Here is a 26,864-nt window from a genome sequence, read left to right as displayed (position 1 = left end):
CTTGCACTATTGATTACCTTAAGACTGGTTTGCAGGGGGAATAGGACAAAATTACACCTGTAACACTCGGTGTCTTCAATCCCTAAACGTCTTTCTTTAGTGTTGTGAAAGGGAATAGCAACATTACAAAGCGCTAAATGCTTTACTGTTCCAACTCTTTTCGAAATGCGTTGCAAGAACCAAAATCTAAATATGTGTTTATTTAGAAAAAATAAAAAATAAAAGTCATGAGGAGCTTATTAACAAATGTTTGTTGTATTGTCTGCTACTGTCACGGTTGCAGGTTTGTGAGCTCTCCTGGAGTGTCTGTTTGATCATGTGGGTTTGTTTTATTTTTGTTGTCCACATGTATTTGTTCTGATCACGTGTTATGACGGCACTCAACTAGCTTGATTAGTTCGCCAGCTGAGGCTCATATTCGTGCCTATATATGGGCGACGTTTTCTGTGTGTCCTTGTCAGTTCGTTACATGTGCTTTTGTGTGCTATCTGTCTGTGCTCAGGACCGTGAGGACTTTCTACTGGACCCTGTTTCCTGCCTGATACCTGCGCTGTTTCTCCTAGCCTTAGCACCGCACTCATTCTTTGCATTTGTTTTGACTGTGTCAATAAATTATTTTTGTTTACTCGCACTTGAATCTATCAGAACATTTCTTTGACTGTGACAGCTACGGTATGAAACACAAGTCACAGTAAATGTAGAAATCACTTTCTTTTTTTTTTATTGTGTTTTTCATAATGTCCCAAATTTTTCTAATTTTGGGTTTCAGTTCTGTAGTTCAGTAGGTTGGACTACTGCAACTCCTTGTACATTGGTTTACCCCAGTCAACACTCTCTCGGTTACATTCATTCATTCATTTATATTCTTGTCGGCTTAGTCCCTTTATTAATCCGGGGTCGCAACAGCGGAATGAACCGCCAACTTATCCAGCAAGTTTTTACGCAGCGGATGCCCTTCCAGCCGCAACCCATCTCTAGGAAACATCCACACACACATTCACACACACACTCATACACTGCGGACAATTTAGCCTACCCAATTCACCTGTGCCGCATGTCTTTGGACTGTGGGGGAAACCGGGGCACCCAGAGGAAACCCACACGAAGGCAGGGAGAACATGCAATCTCCACACAGAAACGCCAACTGAGCCGAGGTTCGAACCAGCGAGCTTCTTGCTGTGTGGCGCCAGCACTACCTGCTTCGCCACTGCCTTGCCTCTCTCGGTTACAGTTGGTCAAAAATGCAGCCGCCAGATTGATAACAGGAACTAAGAAAAGAGATCATATCTCCCCTGTCCTCGCCTCATTGCACTGGCATCCTATAAAATTCAGAGTTGATTTTAAAAATCCTTCTTTTTACATATAAAGCTTTGCACAATTCTGCCTCGGCCTATGTCAGTGAACTTATTAGGCCATATACAGCTTGTGGAATATTAAGGTCCGATGATCAGTTTCTTTTGTCAATCCCTCTGTCTCGCTGCAAATCAAAAGGTGATCGAGCTTTCTGTGTTGCGGCCCCAAGGCTATGGAACAGTCTCCCATTGAACATTAGGATTTCTCCATCCTTGTATACTTTTAAGTCTAACTTGAAGACTTATTTTAACTCCCTTGCCTTTGAGTGACTCATACATGTAATTTCAATACTGTATTTTAGTATCACATATACACATATATATTTCCTTTTCTTGCATTTTTAATACAAGTTTTATTTTATTTCATTTTCTTAAATATTTATCTCATTGTGAAGCACTTTGGATCAACTACGGTTGTATAAAATTGTGCTCTATAAATAAAGTTTGCCTTGTCTTGCCTTGTAGTTAATAATTAAAGTATGAATAGTTACCAGTTTCTAACATTCTTCAAAATATTTGTTTTATAACAGAAAAACAACTCAAAAAAGTTTTTTTAAGCAAAAGTGACACTTCATGCTAAAATCATACTAACCATGCTAGCAACATGCTTAAATGTTCTTGTAGACCTTCTTCTCTTTTACGAGTGTCTACTTTATGCTATTAAAAGAGTAACGGGCCATAACTGACTTGTTCTATCATAAAGTTTTCCCCCTGATGTGTGTTTTTGTGTGTGCAGACTCAGTCCTGCTGGCCGTGTAAAAGCAGATGTGCTCATGTCGATAAAAAGCTCCAGCAGGTGCGTCTGACGCCTCGGCCACAGTCTTACAATCTAAGACGGCACTCTGAATAATTCATTGCAGTGCTGGGTAAATGGCTGGCCTGGCTCTCTGAAGCAGACGTTTTTGTCTTTGTGTTTCCATGAATGTTAATGCGTTTAAATTGACTGTTCCTCTCTGATTATATACAGCAGGACATGCACAAGAGCATGATGTAACTCTGTGGCATGTGTGATTTAAATATATCGTTTATGGATGACCAAACACATGAATCCTATGAATACAATCAGTCGTACAGGTTGTGAAACTACTGAAATTCTACAATTGAAATGTTTTATCTTCTAAATGCAAATTTTGACACTGTTTTGGAGCACACTAGCTTATGGATATCTTAAAAACGAACAATACTGGTACTAACATTTAATTCGTCATTTTAATTTCATGAGACCTTTACTGATGGAGATGCATTCACTCTGCTTTGAAATTGGAGCAAACATTCAAACTGTTTAAGCATTAAACATTACAGAAACTAGTTGTAGGGCAGGGGTGTCCAAACTCAGTCCTGGAGAGCCGGTGTCCTCACATTTTAGCTCCAACTTGCCTCAACACACCTGTAAGGATGTTTCTGAAAAGCATAGTAAAGCTGCGGTCACATTAGAGTTTGAGCATGCGATATTCCAATACAATCTCACAGCAATTCGTAACTTTTTAATTTAGTGGCTAATTCGTACAAATTTGTACGATCTAATTCGTACATTTTAGTACGATTTGCTCATCCCCCAATGACGGTTGGATTTAGGGGTGGGGTTAGGTGCCACACCTCTTTTTTAAAATCGTACAAATTCGTACGACTGAACTCATATGAATTCGTATGAATTAGCTACTGAACTGGCAAAACGTAAAATGTTTACGTTTTCTCGTGAGATCAGGCTTGATATTCTGTCGTGCGGCGCTGCGTAAAGAGGCGGGATTAAACAAGCTTATTAGACATTTTTAAAAGCGAGTGATTGCTCCATATTGTAAATTTCTGTCCAGAGGTGTCATGTTTTGATCCTCGATTGTTCGCACGCAGTCAAGTGATGCGATTTCGCAGGTCAGAGTTCACTAAGCTTGAACTTTGCACTGCAGCAACCTACGAAACTTGACGCATGACCCCACGTTTACGGTCTAATTAAGTCTATGCGGAAAAGCCCAGTGTGACCGCAGCTTAAAAGCTTGATTGGATAGCCCAGGTGTGTCTGATTGGGGTTGGAACTAAACTTTGCAGGACAACAGCCCTCCAGGTCTGAGTTTGGACACCCCTGATGTAGGGGGCTCCTTTTTTTTCCAAAACAGTAGCAGTGGCTTCTTGGCAGTAGTTAAGCAGTATGAAAGCATTTTATGTTGTGTATTTTAAAACAAATGCGTTTGTTCAGAGAATCCCAGAATTAAAAGCATTGTATCTGGTTGTAATTGCAACTTCAACACCCCGGAAAGCACTTCAAAAATTCCATTCCAATAATTCTGTATCTTAAAACGTGAAATAAAACAGTGAGAGAGATCCGCATCTGATGAATTACATTTGTCGCAAAGAGGTGAAATATTTTGGAAGATTCTATGTAATATTTTCTTTGAATAATGTAACATATGAATTATTTTAAACTGAATAAGAAAATGTCTAGAGTTAACAGAGTGTTTAATAATATCCTCCAAATCTGATTCCCACATTTCTTCCGAAATTTCCACTCCCAATTCTTTCTCCCACTCGTACTTAAAACATTTTGCGGAGGGGGAAGTAACAGATTGTAGTTGTTCATAAATTATTGATAATGTTTTTTTTTTTTTACTACGTTTACACCAGTCAAGGCATTTGTCAATGATTGAAGGTGGTGTCCTATCCAATGAAGACGTATGGGCATGTACAGTTGAAGTCAGAATTATTAGTCCCCCTTCAAATTTTTACTTTTTTTTTTTTTTTTTATATTTCCCAAATGATGTTTAACAGAGCAAGGAAATTTCCACAGTATGTCTGATAATATTTTTTTATTTATTTGTTTTATTTCGGCTAGAATAAAAACACTTTTTAATAATTTTTTAAAAGCCATTTTAAGGTCAAAATTATTAGCCCCCTTAAGCTATATATTTTCAATAGTATACTGAACAAAAAAATCGTTAAACAATAACTTGCTTAATTACCCTAACCTGCCTAGTTAACCTAATTACCTAATTAAGCCTTTAAATGTCACTTTAAGATGTATAGAAGTGTCTTGAAAAATGTCTTGAAATTGTCTTCGTTAAACAGAAATTGGGGAATAAATACACAGGGGGGCTAATAATTCTGACTTCAACTGTATTCCTAATCTGTAAAAATAAAAAGATAAAAGATTCTGAGGGAATTTAAATTTCTGCTGTAATTGGTTAAATGTAGCTAGATTTCCATCAGCGAAAAGATCCCCTACAGTACGTGCACCCATTTCCTTCCATTGCGTAAAAGTCCCACACAGCAAAATCCTCTGACTAAAATTAACTCAGTTCAGAGAGTATTTGGTCCCTCTTTATAATAAGGGCAAGCAAGTTGGTGAAAAGTAAGGCTGCTGTTTGTGGAGTTGCTTAATGATCCTCTGCTGAGATTTTGAGAGATTCAATGTGTTATATTTCAGCTGATTTCATCTAAGGCTGTGACTAAAGTCAGTTGTAGTTTTGTGTTTCTGCTTAAAACAGCAGGTGTTCATCATCAGTGCTCAATCATCACACAGCTTAATCCTTGTCTCATTAACTTAAGTAACTCAATTTAGAGAGGGACCATCTAAACTGAGTAAATTATACTCAGAGGATTTTGCCTTGCATCTAATGTAGACGGAATTAATTACGGATTCTTAGCAATAGGAGTTAGAAGAGAAAGTGACTTTATCTTAAAATGGTGATTCATCTGTTTCCAGATGCGATGAATATTTAAATACATACATATTAACACAAGAAGACAGAAAGACGCTTAAACAAGAGGAAAATACAGAAAACAACGACATTTTCAGTCAGAATTGAGAAGTCAAAATTATGTATATTTCCCTCCAAATTCTGTTTAACATAAAGAAGATTGTTTTCAACACATTTCTAAACATAATAGTTTTAATAACTAATTTCTAATAACTAATTTATTTTAACTTTGCCATGATGAATGTAAATAATATTTTATTAGATATATTTCAAGATACTAGTATTCAGCTTAAAGTGACATTTAAAGGCTCTACTAGGTTAATTAGGTTAAAGTTAAGGTAATTAGGCAAGTAATTGTATAACAGTGGTTTGTTCTGCAGACAATCAAAAAATATAACTTAAGGGGCTAATAATATTGACCTTAAAATGGTTTTAAAAAAATTAAGAATTGGTTTCATTTTAGCCGAAATAAAACAAATAAGACTTTCTCCAGAAGAAAAAAATATTATAGGAAACACTGTGAACGTTTTCTTACTCTGTTAATCACAGTTTGGGAAATATTTGAAAATTTGTACAATTAAGGAATACAAATATGTATATAAATATAAATTTTAGTCAATCATAACCCATCATAAAACAGGATCAGCATGCTCAGGTTAAACCGCTTTAGACTGCGGGTTCAGTGGGTTCAGATCCAGCATTTGGCAGCAGGAGAAAGGCCAGTGCTTGGCTGCGCTAAATTGGCAATAAAACACATCTCGAATAAAAACAAGCCTCTGAAGTGTGTTTTCACATTCAGGTGCATATCTAGGTCACATTTTACTTAATGCAAAAAAGTAAAATGAGAGTTCACACAAAAAATGTTCACACAAAAATGAAAATGTACTCACCCTGACGTGATTAAAAGCAGTTTAACACTAAAAGCCCAAGACTAGCCCAATGCCAGTCAAAACTAGACCACTCGCCAGTCAAAACTAGCCAATAGGCAGTTCAAACTAGCTTAATCGTCAGTGAAAACTAGCCCAATGTCAGTCAAATCTAGGACAAAACTAGCCCAACGGCAGTCAAATTTAGACCCAATCTAGCCCTACTAAAAGTCAAACGTAGCCCAATTGTCAGTCAAAACTATCCAAATGGCAGTTAAAACTAGTGTAATCATCAGTTAAAACTAGCCCAATATCAGACAAAGCTAGTCTAAAACTAGCCCAATGCCAGTCATAACTAATTCAAATGTAGTCAAAACTAGCCCATTTGGCAGTTAAAACAAACGCAAAACTAGCTTAATCGCCAGTCAAAACTAGCCTAATTTCAGTCAAATCTAGCCCAATGCCAGTCAGAACTAGCCCAAAACTAGCCCAGGTGCAGTCAAAACTAGCCTAATCACCAGGCAAAACTAGCCCAATGCCAGTCACACCTAGCCAATTGGCAGTCAAATCTATCCTAATCGCCAGTCAAAACTAGCCCAAAATTAGTCCACATCCAGATGATCCTAGCCCAATGGCAGTCAAAACTAGCCTAAAGAAAGCTTAATGCCAGTCAAAACTTGCCCAAAACTAGGCTAATCGACAGTCAATACTAGCCCAAAGTCACTCAAAACTAGCCTAATGCCAGCCAAAACTAGCTCAATTCCCAGTCAAAACCAGCCCAATTGCCAGTCAACTAGCCCAAAATTAGCCCAGTTGCAGTCAAAACTAGGCTTATCACCATATGCCAGTGCCAGTCACACTAAGCCATTTGGCATCAAAACTAGTCTAATCGCCAGTCAAAGTAGTCCAATATCCAGTCAAAACTAGCCCAATGGCAGTCCAAACTACCCAAAAAATAGCGTAATGGCAATAAAAAATAACCCAAATTCAGGCCATTCGTCGGTCTAAATTAGCCCAAAACTAGATCAATCGCCAGTCAGTACTAGCCCAATGGCAGTCAAAACTAGTTAAATCACCAGTCAAATCTAGCCCAAAGTCAGTGAAAACTAGCCGAATACCAGCCCAAACTACCTCAATCGGCAGTCAAAACTAGCCAAAATCTAGCCCAGTGACAGTCAAAAATAGCCCAATTGCAGTCAACAAAAGCCTAATCTGTAGTCAAAACTACCCCAATGCCAGTCACACTAAGCCAATTGGCAGTCAAAACTAGCCCAATCGCCAGTCAAAACTAGTCCAATTTCTGGTCAAAACTAGCCCAAATCCAAAACCAGCCAAACCTAGCCCAATAGCTGTCCAAACTAACAAAAAATAGCTTAATGCCTGTCAAAACTAACCCAAATTCAGCCTAATGCCAGTCAATACTAGTCCAAAACTATCCCAATGGAAGTGAAAACTAGTCTAAAACTTTACAACTTCATGAGTGAACAATGCAATAAATATAAATTTATTATTAAAGATGATCGGTTTTAGTAATTAATTACTATACTGTACATAATTCAATACTATAATACAGTACATAATACAATACAATACAATACAATACTATACTATAACAAATAACATCTGATATAATGTAAAGTATGTATGTGTATGCAAATATGTGATGTGCAAGAACCCTGATTTCTAGCAAGGACCAGTTACTTGTGGGTCTAAGATAGGCAAATGTTGTTATTTTTTTTACAGCGCAGCCCAATTACTGAAGTCTGTTTGTTAAAAATAAAAATCCCATGCGCATTTATAGCATTCAGCCTCCACATGGGCTGAATTCGCAGAAACTGAGAAGCACATGCGGGTGTCGAGGGGAAAGGCATGATTGAATGTGACTTGCTGTCAGTCAGAGCAGATCTTCAGGAGATGTCAGTGTGAGTCAGGAATGTCTGGCATGTGTGGAGTGTGTGTTGTTTAAACGTTTGGTCTTGAGGCGGCGTCTCATGAGCTCAGAGGTGGAGCACATTCTTCATCTTTGGCACACATTGCTGAAAAATCTGCTCATGTTGGACTTTCTATTGTGGTTGTTTTATGATTTAAAGAGCTTGTTCATTCCTAAACGAAAGTTTTGGCATCATTTAGTTATCCTTGTGTTGTTGTAAACCCTTAAGGCATTTTAACATCTCTGGAAAACAATATGAGTGATTTTATATATGTTCTCTGTTGTAAGTCAAAACTCTGACCAGGGTTGCCAGGTGTTCGCAACAAAACTAGCACAATGCCAGTCAACATAAGCCCAATGCCAGTCAAAACTATCCCAATGGCAATAATAAATTGCCCAAAACTAGCCCAATTGCAGTCAAAACTAGCTCTAAACTAGTACAATTTCCAGCCAAAACAAGCCCAATGGCAGTCAAAACTAGTCTAATGCCAGTCCAAAAACTTGCCCAATGTCAAGCAAAACTATCCCAATATCAGATAAAACTAGTCTAAAACTAGCCCAATGCCAGTTGAAACTATACCAATGTCAAGCAAAACTAGCCCATTGCCAGTCAAATCTAGTCCCAAACCACTCCCAGTGCAACTCAAAACTAGCCCATTGCCAGTCAAATCTAGTCCCAAACCACTCCCATTGCAAGTCAAAACTAGCCCAATGCCAGTCATACTAGCCCAGAACTAGCCAAGTGGCAGTCAAACTAGCCCAATAGCAATCAAAACTAGCCCAATCACCAGTCAAAACTAGCCTAGTGCTAGCCAAAACTAGGCCAATCGGCAGTCAAAACTAGTCCAATCAGCAGTTAAAACTAGCCCAATGCCAGTCAAAACTAGCCCAGAACTAGCCAAGTGGCAGTCAATCTAGCACAATTGCAATCAAAACTAGCCCAATCACCAGTCAAAACTAGCCTAGTGCTAGCCAAAACTAGCCCAATCGGCAGTCAAAACTAGTCCAATCAGCAGTTAAAACTAGCCCAATGCCAGTCAAACTAGCCCAGAACTAGCCAAGTGGCAGTCAAACTAGCCCAATTGCAATCAAAACTAGCCCAATCAGCAGTCAAAACTAGCCCAAAGTCAAATCTAACCCAATGACAATCAAAATTAGAACAAAACTAGCCAAGTTGCAGTCAAAACTAGCCCAGTCACCAGTTAAAACTAGCCCAATGCCAGTCAAACCTAGCCAAATGGCAGTCAACACTAGCCTAATCGCCAGTCAAAACTAGCCCAATTGCTGGTCAAAACTAGCCCAAAGCTAGTCCAAAGCCAGCAAAAACTAGCCCAATGGCAGTCAAAACTACCCCAAAAATATAGCTCAACACTAGTCAAAACTAACTCATACTCAGGCCATTTGCCAGTCAAAACTAGCACCAACCCAAGCTCAATGCCCTTCAAAAACTCGCCCAGAACTAGCCCAATGTCAGTCAAACCTAGCCCACTGACAGTCAAAACTGACCCAAACTCAGCTCACGGCCAGTCAATAATAGCCCAAAACTAGCTTAATCGCCAGTTGAAAATAGCTTAATGGCAGTCAAAACTAGCCCAATCGAAAGCTAGAATGGAATCAAGCAAATTTTCTCAACCATGTTACTGGAGGACCACCACCCAGGTAGCAAAGAATTCTGGCCCAGATTTGGCATAAAGCTGGCACAGCAGGCATTCGTCTGGCACTGGCATGCAACATATGGGCCAAACATGGCCCAGGTTTGGCTGAGGTGGCACCGTCTTACTGGCGGCACTCAATACTTGGGCCAGATCTCAAATGTAGTATTTGGCCCAGATGTTTAAATGTACATGTGGGCCACATAAGTTTGGCCTAGCTTGACCCACTTTTAAAATACATTTATATTATTTTTGAGCAAAGAAAAAATTCTATCAATCAGGTCGCTTCAAGAAAAAGCACAGCTATACAGCGAAATGCTTCATGGGTTTATAAAAAACATTGCAGTCGTAACACACCAACATATCGGCCCAGTTCAGGCCCAGTTATGGGTTATTAACTTGGCTGAGACTTGGCCCACATAAGGTCCATGTTTGCCGCTTCTATGGAAGCCAGAATTGGTCCAGTCATGTACCGTAATTCACTGCGGCATGTGGGCCAAGCAAACGCTGTTGGTGTGGGCCAGATCTGGGCCAGAGACATTTTGCTTTGGGGGCAGCTCTACGCATTTTCCATGTCTCCTAAACCAAACACACCTGGTACAAATCATCAGCTTATTAGCAGAGACTGAAAGATCTGTAATGGGTGTGACAGACAAATTAGACCTCCAAAACATGCAGTGTTGGTGGTGCTCCAGGAACGTGGTTGAGAATCACTGTTCTAGAGAACTAGAATGGATTCAAGAACTAGAATGGATATATATATATATATATATATATATATATATATATATATATATATATATATATATATATATATATATATATATATATATATATATTTATTTTTTTTAACTATAGTGTTTAAAACTACAAATAATCCTTTATAGCTACACTCACCGTCCACTTTATTAGGTACACCTTACTACTACCCTCCTTTTCCTTTAGAAGTGCCTTAGTCCTTCGTGCCGTAGATTCAACAAGCTACTGGAAATATTCCTTAGAGATTTTGGTCCATATTGACATGATAGCATCACACAGTTGCTGCAGATTTGTCGACTGCACATCCATGATGCAAATCTCCCGTTCCACTGCATCCCAAAGATGCTCTATTGGATTGAGATCTGGTGACTGTTGAGGCCATTTGAGTACATTGAACTCATTGCCATGTTTAATAAACCAGTCTGAGATGATTCACGCTTTATGACATGGAGCGTTATCCTGCTGGAAGTAGCCATCAGAAGATGTGTACACAGTGGTCATAAAGGGATGGACATGGTCAGCAACAATACTCAGGTAGGCTGTGGTGTTGACAAGATGCTCATTTGGTTCTAATGAGCCCAAAGTGTGCCAAGAAAATATCCCCCACACCATTACACCACCACCACCAGCCTGAACCACTGATACAAGGCAGGATCCATACAAGGATCCATGCTTTTACGTTGTTGACGCCAAATTCTGACCCTACTATCCGAATGTGGCAGCAGAAATGGAGACTCATCAGAGCAGGCAACGTTTCTCCAATCTTCTATTGTCCAGTTTTGGTGAGCCTGTGTGAATTGTAGCCTCATTTTCCTGTTCTTAGCTGACAGGAGTGGCACCCGGTGTGTTCTTCTGCTGTTGTAGTCCATCCGTCTGGCACCAACAACCATGCCACGTTTAAAGTTACTTAAATCACCTTTCCTCCCCATTCTGATGCTCGGTTTGAACTGCAGTAGAGGTTCTTGTCCATGTCTACATGCCTAAATGCATTGAGTTGCTGCCATGTGATTGGCTGATTAGAAATATGTGTTAACAAGAAGTTTCACAGGTGTACCTAATAAAGTGGCCGGTGAGTGCATATACTTCATACTTGGTGTGAACAAGTAAAAAAAAAAGGCTGTTTTATAAACACAGCTTTAGTTTTAGATGACAAAAAAGATGACTTTCAATGATGAATTATCATGGACGTGCACTTAAATCCACAGCTTCAAAAAAAAAGGAAAATAAAAGACTCCCTCTCATTTTCTCTTGCAAAAACGCCATCACAGAGCTGTAACTCTTTCTGAACATGCAAAATGAATCTTGAATTATTTACCAGGTTGTAAGTACTTGCATGGCAAACACTTGTCTAAACAGTTGCCTCAGGCGGTGCATCTGGCCCCGGAGAGAGAGAGAGCAGACACGGGAAATAAACCTGAAAAGCCAATTAATATGCAACTGCCAAAAAAGCAGGGCATAAACAAAGCAACAGAAGCCTGTCATGCACTAGGCAGCAAAACAAGTCTTTTTATCCATCTGTTGACAGCAGATCCCTCCACCTGCGTCTGATACGTGTAAAGTCATACATTAATGCATGCACAGGCGTCTTCAGTGTCCTTTAAGTTCATGCTCTGTGGTGAAAGAGTCTCATCTGAAGAATGCAGGGAATGCAGAGACGCAGACGGATGTTGCATGACCGGTGACGTGCTGGAAATATTTGAACTGTGCTAAATGCATGACTGGGACACTTTTAATAACTCGTTGATTACAATCCCTGCACAGTGCACTTAAGCATTAAGCTATATATTTGGCTCTTTTTGTTCACAATATTTCAGGGTCATCACAGCTAGCAAAACCTAAAGTGAGCCTGTTTTAAATAGCATAAGTCTAATCGCAATTTATTTAATTTGCAAAGCCAAATAAATAAATAAAAACTCTCATTTATAGTAAATACTATAGTGTTTTTGAAATATACTAAAGTAAAGAGTGTTATACTGCATATATTGTAGTATTTACAACTCTCTGCTAATACTACAGCATACTTTAAGAGTCGGAATAATTATAGTGAACCAATAAACTGTAATGAATATTGTAGTATACTTTAATTTTTACTATAGTAAACTGTGGTGTATTGTAGTATAATAAACCCTACAGTTGTAGAAAATTGGATTGGATCAGTGGATCAGGCTCAGTTATGGATTATTATTACCATGGCTGAGACTTAACCCAGGAATCGTCCATGTTTGGCTTGGTCCAGTCATGTACCGTAGATCACTGCGGCTTGTGGGCCAAGCAAAAGCTGATTGTGTGGGCCAGAGCTGGACCAGAGATATTTTGCTATGTGGGATATACATATACCCACATGGTAAAATTTCTCTGGCCCAGAAAATACTTACAGGTTTTTGTTTTTATTTAATAATTATTGTATTTATTAGATATTTTAATACGCTAAATTAAACCAAAAAAAAAAAAAATGAGAAATTTTGCCAGGGTAGCTAATTAAATTTATTTATTTTTTATATTAAATATATATATTATATTTATTGTTTTATTTATTATATTTATATATTATATATTATATTTATTGTTTTATTTATTATATTTATATATTATATATTGTATTTATTGTTTTAATTGATTTTAATTAAAAAAAAAAAAAATATATATATATATATATATATATATATATTTATATATATATGTATGTTTGTTTTAAAATTATCTCTTATATATAATTATCTCTTATATATATATATATATATATATATATATATATATATATATATATATATATATATATATATATATATATATATATATATATATATTTAAATCTAAAAAAAAATTATAATAAATATTATTCTTTTTTATGCTTTTTTCCCCTCCAGTTTTAGGTGTCCATAGTAGACCGCAGTAATGCATACATGTGCAGCACCGCCATCTAGAGGTTATTTTAATGGACATTTTACACCCTGTAATAGGCTGACATTTTATCCTACCCGTCAGATTATGCTACCAACACTGTATTTGAATGGCTGTGGGGTTGGGGTTAAGAATTAGGCAGGTTATGGCGACATTACAACTTTATATATCACACTACTACACATTAAAATTTACACTGGGGGCAAAATCTGACAGGTAGCATATTGCATCATCATTCAGTAGGCCGAAGTTAAATGCTAGTCAGTTGAAAATCCCCTCCTTAACTCAGTAAACAGCACTTTCACTTTGAACTCAATGAACTGCCCATCTTGCCTGAACAAATGCTACACTGTAAAACCCATCAGTCAACTTTATCAAATGAAATGAGTGTAGTGAACTCAAAATCGACTGAAAGTTAATTCTACTCATTAGAAACGAGTTTTGAACTCAGTGTTGAAGGTAAGGAGTTAAATAAATACCTCATTACTTCAACTTAAATGGAGTAAGTTCACAGTACTCGTATAGATTAGTTTGTTAACTCAAATGGTTTGTATCAATCGGTTTCCTCAAATGGGTTGAGTTAACTTAACTCACAGTGCTCACAGCGGGTTTCACAGTGCTCAGTTGGTTTGAGTTCTCTTTGTTTATCGGGTTTTACTGTGCTCAAATTGCTTCATTTTCTCAAATGGATTAAGCAGTGGCCCTAGAAAATGGTCTTAGGGGTGGCCAGATGAGGCCACACAAAATCTTGGGGTGGCACACACACACACACACACACACACACACACACACACACACACACACACACACACACACACACATTTTTGTTTCTGGTAAATGAAATAATGTGGTTTTGATTAATTTAATGAATTTCTCCTAACATATTGCGATAATTGAGCAAGCATTTGTGCAAACCAAATAAAAATCAATATTTTCTTAAAAACACATTTCAGGTCAGTTATTTATTAAATGTAAATCAAAGGCGGCAACACCAAGGCTCCAAAAATAAAAATTTATTAAATTAAAAATAAAATATCAAAGCTATAGACTATATGTGAATGTGTATACATGTATTCATGTGTATGTATATGTATATATGAACGATTGTATACATATGCATGTATGTATATGTTGGCATATATGAGAGGAGATCATGTGATCCGGAAGTGTATAAAAAGGAGCACCTGATTGTGATGAACATTAGGTGCGTTCGACTTCATGCAGCGCTGCGCAGATCGATCGAAATCTGTCTTAAAGCGGTGCATTCTGGTTAGAAATCTTGTCCGGATTGATGCTGCGCCGACGCCACGTGACTGTCACATGTGGCATCAAAGTACCGCGACAGCGCTCCGAGATCAGACGGCAAACTCAGACCATGCAGCTTCTGAAGAGCGACTGCAGGAGCTTTGATGACGACACCGATATTACATGATTGGCCGAGTTCACCACATGACAACAAACACGTGTATTTCGGGTTTATAATTGGACAAATTCCGATTCAAAAGTTTCAAAACAAACAATTCACTTTTCACACCCATCCTGTACACATCTTGCTTATTAAAAGACTACAAATATTTTACTGCAGTAATCATCTTTTGTTAAATAATCTGGTTATAAAGGTTAGCTTGTTTGCGCAGGTTTATTTTTAACTTTTTTATACAGACTATTTACTGCATTCATCCCCATGAACTATTTTATTAAATAATTATAAAATGGTTTTATTATTATAATATAAATATCTATTTTATTTCCTGTCTAGCAGTTTAAAGGTTACCTGCTCTTTCTTGGAAACTTCCACATAGCTCACTTATTTTACCTTTTGTTGTTTTCAACACAATCTTTTTGGATTAAAATGCTTTTTTGAAAATTCATTCATTATCCAAAATAATGTCATTTATTAAGACCTAATCAAAACACCTTGTTTTGCTTTTTACATTGGAAATTTTTCTATCTATAAATGTACATATATGTAAACCCTTTTTTAGCATATTCAAACAAGAAGTATTAGCCTAAAGGTTGATGTTTAACTCCTAGAATTTATGCGTATTGCTTTGTATTTAATAGACCTGTTCGTTTTTATGTTTATATTAACCTCTCATTTCCTCTTATTTCTCTCATGCATTTGTTATATATTTTATTCATAATTCTCTCTTATTGTTTAAAAAGGAACAACAGTTTGTAGAAACTGTATTCTGTTTTATTCGTAAATGTTTTGTTGTTATAAACTAAAATAACAAAAAAATTATGATGACGCCATGTAATCGGTCATCATGACTGCAGCAACTTTGAGTCCCGAAGTGTCCAGCTGTCCGTCTTGACGGCTCCGTTTTCAACTCCTCCCCCGCCTGCGCTCGGCTAATCTCGTTGATCACCGGCTGCAGCTGAACCTCATGTCGAACGCACCTAACGTCTGATGAAGAGCCGGGTGGCTCGAAACGTCACACGCTCTGTGTCAGCCTTTTTAATTTAATAAATTTGTATTTTTGGAGCCTTGGTGTTGCCGCCTTTGATTTACATTTAATTTGCACTTTTTGCGGTTTTGGCTGAGCACCCAATTAAGAGAGATGTGCATGCTTTTGTACAGTTTTTTCAGGTCAGTTATTTATTACATACTTTTATTGCACAGTGTACAGTATATTCCATGTCTAAAATTGATTGATTATACTATACAGACCCTAATAATGTAATTGATCCATGTGAGCCACAATATTAACGCAGCTTCTTCTATTGAGCAAAAAAGGGAGGTGCTAAATAAACTATTTTCTGAAATGCTGATTTTAAAATGCATTTATTTATTTATTTTTGGATTTGTGGTTTTTAATCGAATAAAACAAATTTTAAGTATTTCTTAATAAAAAGCGTACAATCTTGTGAATCCAAGACAATACTAAACATTACTAAACAAATTATGTTAGCAGAACTTTACTCATATATATATATATATATATATATATATATATATATATAGTTTTTTTTTTTTTTTTAAAGAATGTAACTTGAACTTGAAATTGTGGTAAAGTCAGCTCATCTGCTGCGGTTGAACGTGTCAGTGGTTCATCCCTGAGGTGCTGCCAGCTAATTTTAGTGGCTGCATTTTATGTATTTATTTAATTATTGTGAATTTACGTAGTAGCATTTAAATTAATTATATCAACAGCAAAATCATAGTGGGGTGGCCTAGGGGGCGCTCCTGGGATTAAGTTCACAGTACTCATTAGGATTAGTTATTGAACTTAAATAGGTTTGTTGCAATCGGTTTTCTCAAATGGTTTGAGTTACCTTTACTTTTAGTGTTTTACAGTGTAATAGCAAATACTGCAGTGTTTTTGAACCATGCTATAGTAAAGTACTCAATGAATCTGTAATTATAATAATTGCTATAGTAACACAACAATTATAGTAATATAAACAAACGACCCAACACTGTAGGTTACTAATTGTTATACAACATTATATATTGTACTATCCGATTATTGTAGTAAAAAACTAAAAACCTTTATCGCAGTTTATTAGTTTATTTTAGATAATACGACACTATATTGTGTCATTCATTAACAAATTGTGTCATTCATGTTGTAAATTTTATAATATATACAGTAGGTGAATTATGGTTTATGGTTTAAAACATAGTACCCATGTAGCAAAATATCTCTGGTCCAGCTCTGGCCCACACAATCAGCTTTTGCTTGGCCCACATGCCGCAGTGAACTACAGTACATTACTGGACCAAGTCTGGCTTCCATACAAGAGCCAAACATGGACCATCTCTGGGCCAAGTCTCAGCCAAGTTAATAATCCATAGCTGAACCTGAACTGGGCCAGATATGTTAGTGTGTCACGGCTGCAATGGAATCGATCAACCATGAATCATTGCTCTATAGGCTTGCTATGGGTGTGCTTTTTCCTCAAAGCAATCTGATTGGTAGAATTTTTTTAAATAAAAAATGTATTTTAAATGTGGGTCAATATACACTGTAAAAATCTTATGTGCTATTTACTTAAAAAATAGTGGTAACCCTATTGCACCCAAAATTTTAAAGTAGTTTTTAAAAATAGACTTTTTTAAGCAAAAACCACTTGAATGAATCAAGTGAAAATTGCTAAATGTTTTGAGTGATAGATGATAGATTTAATATTATTAGTGGAATGTGCTTTTATAATTTATGCAAATCCACCACAATTTACTCAAATTTATTTTTAGCAATAAATACTTGAAAGAATCATGTGAAAATTACTAGTTTTTTTCAGTGATATATGATGATTTTAATATTGTTAGTGGAATGAGCTTTTATAATTTAATCAAATTAACCACCATTTACTTAAGTTTATTAATGAAAATTACTCATTCATAAAATGTCAAATATACAATAAATGAAATACATACACAATGCATATATATATATATATATATATATATACATATATATATATATATATATATATATATATATATATATATATATATATATATATATATATATATATATATATATATAAACGCAAATATATAAACGCAAATATTTTAAATAATTACCTATATTTAGCATAAAATATTCACAAAACAAAACTGCTTAAATTTATGTAAAATTGTATAATTGTAAGGGGCGGCACGGTGGCGCAGTGGGTAGCGCTGTCGCCTCACAGCAAGAAGGTTGCTAAGTCGAGCCTCGGCTGGGTCAGTTGGCATTTCTGTGTACAGTTTACATGTTCTCCCCGTGTTGGCATCCACTGTGTAAAACATTCATTCATTCATTTTCTTGTCTGCTTAGTCCCTTTTTTTATTCAGGGTCACCACAGCGGAATGAACCGCCAACTTATCCAGCAAGTTTTTACACAGTGGATGCCCTTCCAGCCACAACCCATTTCTGGGAAACATCCACACACATTCATACAGTACGGACAATTAAGCCTACCCAGTTCACCTGTAGCGCATGTCTTTGGACTGTGGGGGAAACCACAGCACCCGGAGAAAACCCACGCGTAGGCAGGGAGAACATGCAAACTCCTCACAGAAACGCCAACTGAGCCGAGGCTAGAACCAGCGACCCAGCGACCTTCTTGCTGTGAGGTGACAGCACCACCTACTGCGCCACTGCATCGCCATGGCCTCAATTTTCTACCTCAATTTCAAAGAAAAAAGAAAAGAAAGTAGGCCTACATTGCATGAATTATATGCTTTATATGCCAGTGAGGACTTAGAAAACTCGTTCATGCTTTTATCAGCAGCAGGGTGGATTACTGTATGGAAGTAATACTTTAATTTTTCCTTCTTTTATAACCTGTTTTTTTTATTTTTTTACTTTTTTTTATTACACATTTTAATCTGTTTTTAATCATTTTTTATGCTTTGTTTTTATTTTTTTTAATACTTGTCGCTTTTATTCTTGTTTATGTAAAGTACTTTGAATTACCACTGTGTATGAAATGTGCTATATAAGTATACTTGCCTAAAACCAAAAAAAATTATGCATTAAAATATTAATTTAAATGCTCAATTGCAAAATTGTGCATTTGTGTAGCCAAACCAGTAACAAAACTGCATGTGAAGATTGTATTGTGTGTTTGATGCAGCTTAGACTGGATCCACAAGCACAGTGATATTTATAACAGACCCAAAGCACGCACACACATACACACACACACGCCGCTGATTGGCTGAGCCGCGTAAGACGGAAGTCAAAGGGGATTCCCCCAAAGGGAAGTTCCAGCTCATTGTAAAACACACAAAATGTTCATTTGTACAAAATAGTTCATTTCCTCCCGGTACAAGTGTAAAAATACGTGCAGCGATGTCCAAACTGCGCTTAGGTTTGTGTGTTGGGGCTGTTTCGGAGTGAAGGTAAGACGCCAGTGCTGCACACTATTGAGTGCACTTACTTCATTCACTGTGTTCAGTTGTGATGATGTTTGACGGCTCGCTTTTGCTTTTAGTTTGGTCGAAAACGCCTCAGATTTTCGTTTTGGTTACTTTATGTTGTGTTATTAACATTTTAAAGCTTCAGCCTCTGTTTGGTCAACTTTTTGAGACTCAGTTTGTTGTAGTAATGATGTTTTACGGGCTTAAATGTCACAAGGTCTGCATCTACATCACTATTTTTAACGGGTTGTTACACAAATAATGTTTTGTAAGTTGCTTTGTGACACATTATGAGCTCTTTCCTCCATACTAAAATCATTTTTGTTATCTGATGACTACCAAGTGAACACAATAGACAAGATAGTGAGGTAAAGTTGGTTTTATAATGGCACATTCGTTCATTTTTGAACAGGGATAACTTGTGACTCGCTCCCTATAATGTTTAGCACACTACTTTGAATATTGGTTCAAAAATAGCATGTAAGTAAGACTTTAAAACAACATTAGCACTGTTTAATTGACTGTAAACAATGTTGTAGGCTACTAACTTTTCTCAAGGTGTATTATTAAGAAGAAAGTCTGAATAAGGGAATATAAAACTAACTTCACCTCAATTTGTTGTGGTAATGATGTTTTGTAGACTTGAATGTCACAAGGTCTGCATCTACATCACCATTTTTACTCAAATTAGGTTTTATAAGTTGCTTTCTGACACATTATGAGCGCTTTCCTCCATTATAAAATGACAACAACTTAATTTTTGTCGTCTGTTGACTACCAAGTGAACACAATAGACAAGAGATTGAGGTAAAGTTGGCTTTACATTGGCACATTTTTAACAGGGATAATTTGGGACATGCTCCCTATATTGTTTACCACATTACTTTGAATATTGGGTCTGAAATAGCATACAAGTATGACTTTAAAACAACATTAGCACTATTTAATTGATTGTGGGCTTACTTTGATAGTTATTCTTTGGCTTCTAATATAATTTTTCAGTTGAGATTTTGCAAACAATACTTTTCTAAAGTTATATTATTAAAGAGAAGGTCCTAGTGTGCGAATATAAAACTAACTTTACCTCAATTTGTTGTTGTAATGATGTTTTGTTGGCTGAATGTCACAAGGTCTGCGTGTACATCACTATTTTTACTCAAATTATGTTTTATAAGTTGCTTTCTGACACATTATGAGCGCTTTCCTCCATGCTAAAATGACAACATCATCATTCTGCATCTGTTGACTACCAAGTGAACACAATAGACGATATTGAGGTAAAGTTGGCTTTACATTGGCACATTTTGAACAGGGATAATTTGGGAGACACTTCGTATACTGTTTACCACATTACTTTGAATATTGGGTCTGAAATAGCATGTTAGAATGACTTTAAAACAACATTAGCACTATTTAATTGATTGTGGGCTTACTTTAACAGTTATTCTTTGGCTGCTAATTTAATTTTTCTGTTCGGATTTTGCACAAAAAGCTTTTCTAAAGTTATATTATTAGGGAGAAGGTCCTAGTGTGCAAATATAAAACTAACTTTACCTCAATTTGTTGTGGTAATGATGTTTTTTAGACTTGAATGTCACAAGGTCTGCATCTACATCACCATTTTTACTCAAATTAGGTTTTATAAGTTGCTTTCTGACACATTATGAGCGCTTTCCTCCATTATAAAATGACAACAACTTAATTTTTGTCGTCTGTTGACTACCAAGTGAACACAATAGACAAGAGATTGAGGTAAAGTTGGCTTTACATTGGCACATTTTTAACAGGGATAATTTGGGACATGCTCCCTATATTGTTTACCACATTACTTTGAATATTGGGTCTGAAATAGCATACAAGTATGACTTTAAAACAACATTAGCACTATTTAATTGATTGTGGGCTTACTTTGATAGTTATTCTTTGGCTTCTAATTTAATTTTTCAGTTGAGATTTTGCAAACAATACTTTTCTAAAGTTATATTATTAGGGAGAAGGTCCTGGTGTGCAAATATAAAACTAACTTTACCTCAATTTGTTGTGGTAATAATGTTTTGTAGACTTGAATGTCACAAGGTCTGCGTGTACATCACCATTTTTACTCAAATTATGTTTTATAAGTTGTTTTCTGACACATTATGAGCGCTTTCCTCCATTATAAAATGACAACATCATCATTCTGCATCTTTTGACTACCAAGTGAACACAATAGACAAGAGATTGAGGTAAAGTTGGCTTTACATTGGCACATTTTGAACAGGGATAATTTGGGACATGCTCCCTATATTGTTTACCACATTACTTTGAATATTGGGTCTGAAATAGCATACAAGTATGACTTTAAAACAACATTAGCACTATTTAATTGATTTTGGGCTTACTTTGATAGTCATTGGCTGCTAATATGATTTATCTAATTAGAATTGGCAAACAATACATTTCTCATATTAATATTATTAAGGTGAAATTCCCAATGTGTGAATATAAAACTAACTTTACCTCAATTTGTTACTGTAATGATGTTTTGTAGATTTGAATGTCACAAAGTCTGTATCTACAACACTATTTTTAACAAGTGGCTATCTTTTTGATGTTGCTTTCTGACACATTATGAGCTATTTTCTCCTTACTAAAATGACAACATCATCATTTTTGTCATCTGTGGACTACTAAGGAAACAAAGTCACTGTAGAAATGACATAACCTGAAAGTTGAACTGGGATTTCTACTTAAATGTCAGAGCATGGTAAACTGTCATGTGTTTTACATGCTTCATCGGTCAACCAGTGGTGTGAGGTTTCCTTTTACGTTCAATTTTAAGGGTCCGAAAAACCTAAAATGTGTTGTTTAATGTCATCTAATGTACACATTTAGCAATTTAGCCCACATAAATGTTGGGTTTGTTTATTTATTTATTCATTTATTTATTCATTTATTTATCCTGGTCATTAAAAGGGGGGAGATTCCTGAAGGCTTTGTATAACAAATTATAAAACAGCATATATACGTATAGCCTGTGGAATATTTTCAAGAAGAAGTTTATCTACTAGCCTGCTAGATCCTCTTCTCAATACTAAGCTTCTTTTTTTATAGCAGAAAAGCTTCCTGATCCCAATTTAATTATTATTTCATATTTAGGATATTTGTGTAGACAGAACAGTTCACATGGATGTTTCAAATCCAAGCAAGTATCTTATTAGGCAATGTTTTCTCATTAAAATCGTTTATTCATTCATTTTCTTTGCTGCTTAGTCTCTTTATTAATCTGAGGTCACCACAGCGAAATGAATCGCTAACTTATCCAGCATATGTTTCACGTAGTGGATGCCCATCCAGCTGCAACCCATCTTTGGGAAACATACTCTATATACATCTATATACATCTATACACACTCAATCACAACAGCCAATTTAGCCTACCCAATTCACCTGTACCGCATGTCTTTGGACTTTGGAGGAAACCCACGCGAAGGCAGGGAGAACATGCAAACTCCCCACAAAAACGCCAACTGACCCAGCCGAGGCTCAAACCAGCGAGCTTCTTGCTGTGAGGCTACAGCACTACCTACTGTGCCACCGCGTCACCCTCATTGAAATCATACGATTTCCTATTAATTCCAGAGAATGCCTGAGCATAGGGCTTACTAATATTGCGGCGCGGTGGCTTCGCTTTTTATGAGGTCATGAGCAATCCAGTTTTTTGTATTGATTAGTGGAAAAATCTAACATTGCAATATTTTGTTACTTTAGATAGATGGATGGATGGATAGATAATAATAAAGATGGATGGATGGATAGATAGAGAGATGGATAGATTGACAATGATGAGGATATATAGCTAGATAATGAGATGGATGGATGGATAGATACTGATATAGATAGATAGATAGATAGATAGATAGATAGATAGATAGATAGATAGATAGATAGATAGATAGATAGATAGATAGATAGATAGATAGATAGATAGATAGATAGATGGATGGATGGATGGATGGATGGATGGATGGATAGATAGATAGATAGAAACTGATAAAGATGGATGGATGGATGGATAGATACATACACAGATAGATAGACAGACAGACAGACAGACAGACAGAGAGTTTGATGAATAGATTGATACATTGCAAACTTTTATTTTGTAATTGATTAGTCATGCCTATTCATTAAACAGTGCTATTTTTATTCTTTAAACCCCATTTCATCTTTAAACCGCTTGCATTTTACAATGATTTCCAGAAATGAGCCACACAATTATCCTTTTTTTGTTTACTAATTCAATATTTATGAATCACTAATGCAGTCCAGGTGCAGGAAGATAAAGAATTTTCCACTGACACACACCAAGTGGCTTTTGTCACGCTGTCAGGCTTATCACACTCATGTGATGTGGGCAGTATCCGAGAAGTTAAACTGGCTTTTGATGCTTCTAGTGTCTTTTGAGTAGGGCTGCACCATATTGGAAAGAGTCAGTGTTTTGTTATTCTGCGATTTTTATTTTTTTTATATTGCAATATGAATACAATATCCCCAGATGACTGAATATCTCTATTTGGACAGAATTGATCATTTTAGATCCGTCACAATAATCCGTATATATAGAATTATCGTGCAGTATTGATGACCTCAAAAATTTTGCTGTTGCGTTATATATGTACAGTTTCTCATGCCTGAATGCTTCTAAAGTCATAATACAGTCACAGGCCTCAAAAACACATGCAAATGATCCATTATAATTCAGACTCAACATTGCAAGTCTTGTGATGGACTATTGCCAGTGATCACACTGCCCTACTTTTGGCATTGGAATTGCGTGTGTGTATTGATGACGCATGTGTGTGTGTGTTTGTTTAGCTGTCACTGACAGGTCCGGTGTTACTGTCACTCCTCTGGGTTAAAGAAGGGGTGTGTAAGGAAGTGTGTGCGTGTGTGTGTGCCTGGGACGAGGGCCCGGGACCGCCCCTTTCGTAATGTTACTGAAGGCCCCGGAATGGACAGGACCATCAGTGAGCAGCTCAACAAAGCCTTCGAAGCGTACCGTAATGCATCTATTGAGAAAGAGGCGGCCAGAAAGGAACTTCAGCATAAGGTCAGTTCTGGGATTTATAATAAACAGTTTTGCTGTGCGCATGTACAGTACAGTTAAAGTCCGAATTATTTGCCCTCCTGTGAATTTCTTTACAAGTATTTCCCAAATGATGTTTAACAGTGCAATACATTTTTTACAGTATTTCCTATAATATTTTCTCTTTCGTTTGAAAGTCTTACTTGTCTTATTTTGGCTAGAATAAAAGCAGTTTTTTATAGATAGATAGATACTGATAAAGATGGATGGATAGATAGATAGATAGATAGATAGATAGATAGATAGATAGATAGATAGATAGATAGATAGATAGATAGATAGATAGATAGATAGATAGATAGATAGATAGATAGACGGACAGACAGATAGAAAGATAGATGGACGGATAGATAGATAGATAGATGGACGGATAGATGGATAGATAGATAGATAGATAGATAGATAGATAGATAGATAGATAGATAGATAGATAGATAGATAGATAGATAGATATATAGATAGATAGATAGATAGATAGATAGAAAGATAGATGGACGGATAGATAGATAGATAGATAGATAGATAGATAGATAGATAGATAGATAGATAGATAGATAGATAGATAGATAGATAGATAGATAGATAGATAGATGGATAGATAGATAGATAGATAGATAGATAGATAGATAGATAGATAGATAGATAGATAGATAGATAGATAGATGGACGGATAGATAGATAGACGGACGGATAGATAGATAGACGGACGGATAGATAGATAGACAGACTGATAGATAGATAGACGGACGGATAGATAGATAGATAGATAGACGGACAGATAGATAGATAGATAGATAGATAGATAGATAGATAGATAGATGGATGGATGGATAGATAGAAACTGATAAAGATGGATGGATGGATGGATGGATGGATGGATGGATACATACACAGACAGACAGACAGACAGACAGAGAGTTTGATGAATAGATTGATACATTGCAAACTTTTATTTTGTAATTGATTAGTCATGCCTATTCATTAAACAGTGCTATTTTTATTCTTTAAACCCCATTTCATCTTTAAACCGCATGCATTTTACAATGATTTCCAGAAATGAGCCACACAATTACTCTTTTTTTTGTTTACTAATTCAATATTTATGAATCACTAATGCAATCCAGTGCAATACATTTTTTACAGTATTTCCTATAATATTTTCTCTTTCGTTTGAAAGTCTTACTTGTTTTGTTTTGGCTAGAATAAAAGCAGTTTTTTATTTTTTAACACCATTTTAAGGTCAATATTGTTAGCCCCCTTGAGCAATATTTATTTCAGATTCTCTACAGGACAAACCACGGTTATATGACGTGTCTAATTAACCTAAGGTCAAACTAATTAACCTAGTTAAGCCTTTAAATGTCACTTTAAGCTGAATACTAGTATCTTGAAAAATATCTAGTCAAATATTATTTACTGTCATCATGGCAAAGGTAAAATAAATCAGTTATTAGAAAAGAGTTATTAAAACTATTTCGTTTAGAAATGTGTTGAAAAAAATCTTCTTTCCAATAGTCAGACATTGATGAAAAATATATACAGAAGGGCTAATAATTCTGACTTCTATTGTTTTTTTTTTTTTTTTTTGCAGACTGAGCAGTATCAGCGACACACTCAGAAGCTGGAGAAACAGATAGAGGATCAGGCCAAGACCATCGTACATCTTAAGACTGAGCTCAGTTCACTTCGCAAACATGCATCAGGTTGGAAATGAGTTTTCTCTTCATATGTGACCCACTTGTGTCACGTTTCCAGACATAAAGGTCACTTTTAGGAACTTGACATTTATTCATCATATGAAAGCTGAACAAATAAAGGTTTCCAGTGCAGTATGGTTTGTTAATAGGGCCAAATATTGGATGGTTTAAAAAAAATCTGATTGTAAAAATAAAAAAATATTTGATAGTTTCAAAAGTTATTAGTAATATGCAATGCTAAGAAATGAATATTTACAACTTTAAAGGTGATTTAATTTTTTTGTATTTATAAGTTTTCATATATTTATGGTAGGAAATTTACTAGCTTTCTTTATGGAACATGGTCATTACTTAATATTGTAATAGATTAATTACGCTATAAGTTGAAAAAATATCGAATTTTGACTCAACAATGTATTTTTGACTTTTGCACATATAAATCTATGCAATATAAGAATGAAAAATGTCAGAGGTTTTGTAGTCCAGGGTCACATGTGCATCTTCAAGACTAAATAATACAATATAAAAACTAAACATGCATCAGGTTGGAAATATGTTTTGTCCCATTTCCAGTCATAAAGGTCACTTTTAGGAAATTTAATTGATTGAAATTTATACATCATATGAAAGCTGATTAAAAAAAGATTTCCAGTGCTTTATGGTTTGGTAAAAAAAATCTGATGGTAAAAAAATATATATATTTGATAGTTTCAAAAGTTATTACTAGTATGCAATGCTAAGAAACAACTTTAAAGGCATTTTTATTTTTATTTTTAATGCATATTATATGCATATGAGTTTTAATATGTTTTGTGGTAGGAACTTTCTTCATGGAACATGATCTTAATATTGTAATGATTTTTGGCATAAAAATATATAATTTTGACACTGCAATGTATTTTTGGCTATTGCCACAAATATATCCATGCGATTTAAGACTAAGTTAAATTGCTAAAGTTAAATTATTTAAGATTAGATAGTACAATACAAAAAATAACCATGCATCAAGTTGCATCTTCATATGTGACCCAGA

At 35.8% G+C, this 26,864-nt stretch overlaps 1 protein-coding gene across 1 annotated transcript in view; it reads left to right on the top strand.

Annotated features, from left to right (window-relative positions):
* The first annotated feature begins 18,870 nt into the window (after positions 1-18,870).
* Positions 18,871-26,864, top strand: part of tank (TRAF family member-associated NFKB activator) — a 42,275-nt gene continuing 34,281 nt past the window's right edge. The window contains 3 exon segments of the mRNA NM_001076600.1: positions 18,871-18,988; positions 23,864-24,098; positions 25,726-25,837. Coding sequence (NP_001070068.1) covers positions 24,000-24,098; positions 25,726-25,837 — 211 coding nt within the window. The 5' untranslated portion in view covers positions 18,871-18,988; positions 23,864-23,999.

Source organism: Danio rerio, chromosome 9 (assembly GCF_052040795.2).
Source record: "Danio rerio strain M-AB ecotype USA chromosome 9, GRCz13ab, whole genome shotgun sequence".
Classification (NCBI taxonomy): domain Eukaryota; kingdom Metazoa; phylum Chordata; class Actinopteri; order Cypriniformes; family Danionidae; genus Danio; species Danio rerio.
Note: the sequence above shows the minus strand (reverse complement) of the source record. Positions and strands in the feature narration are given on the sequence as shown.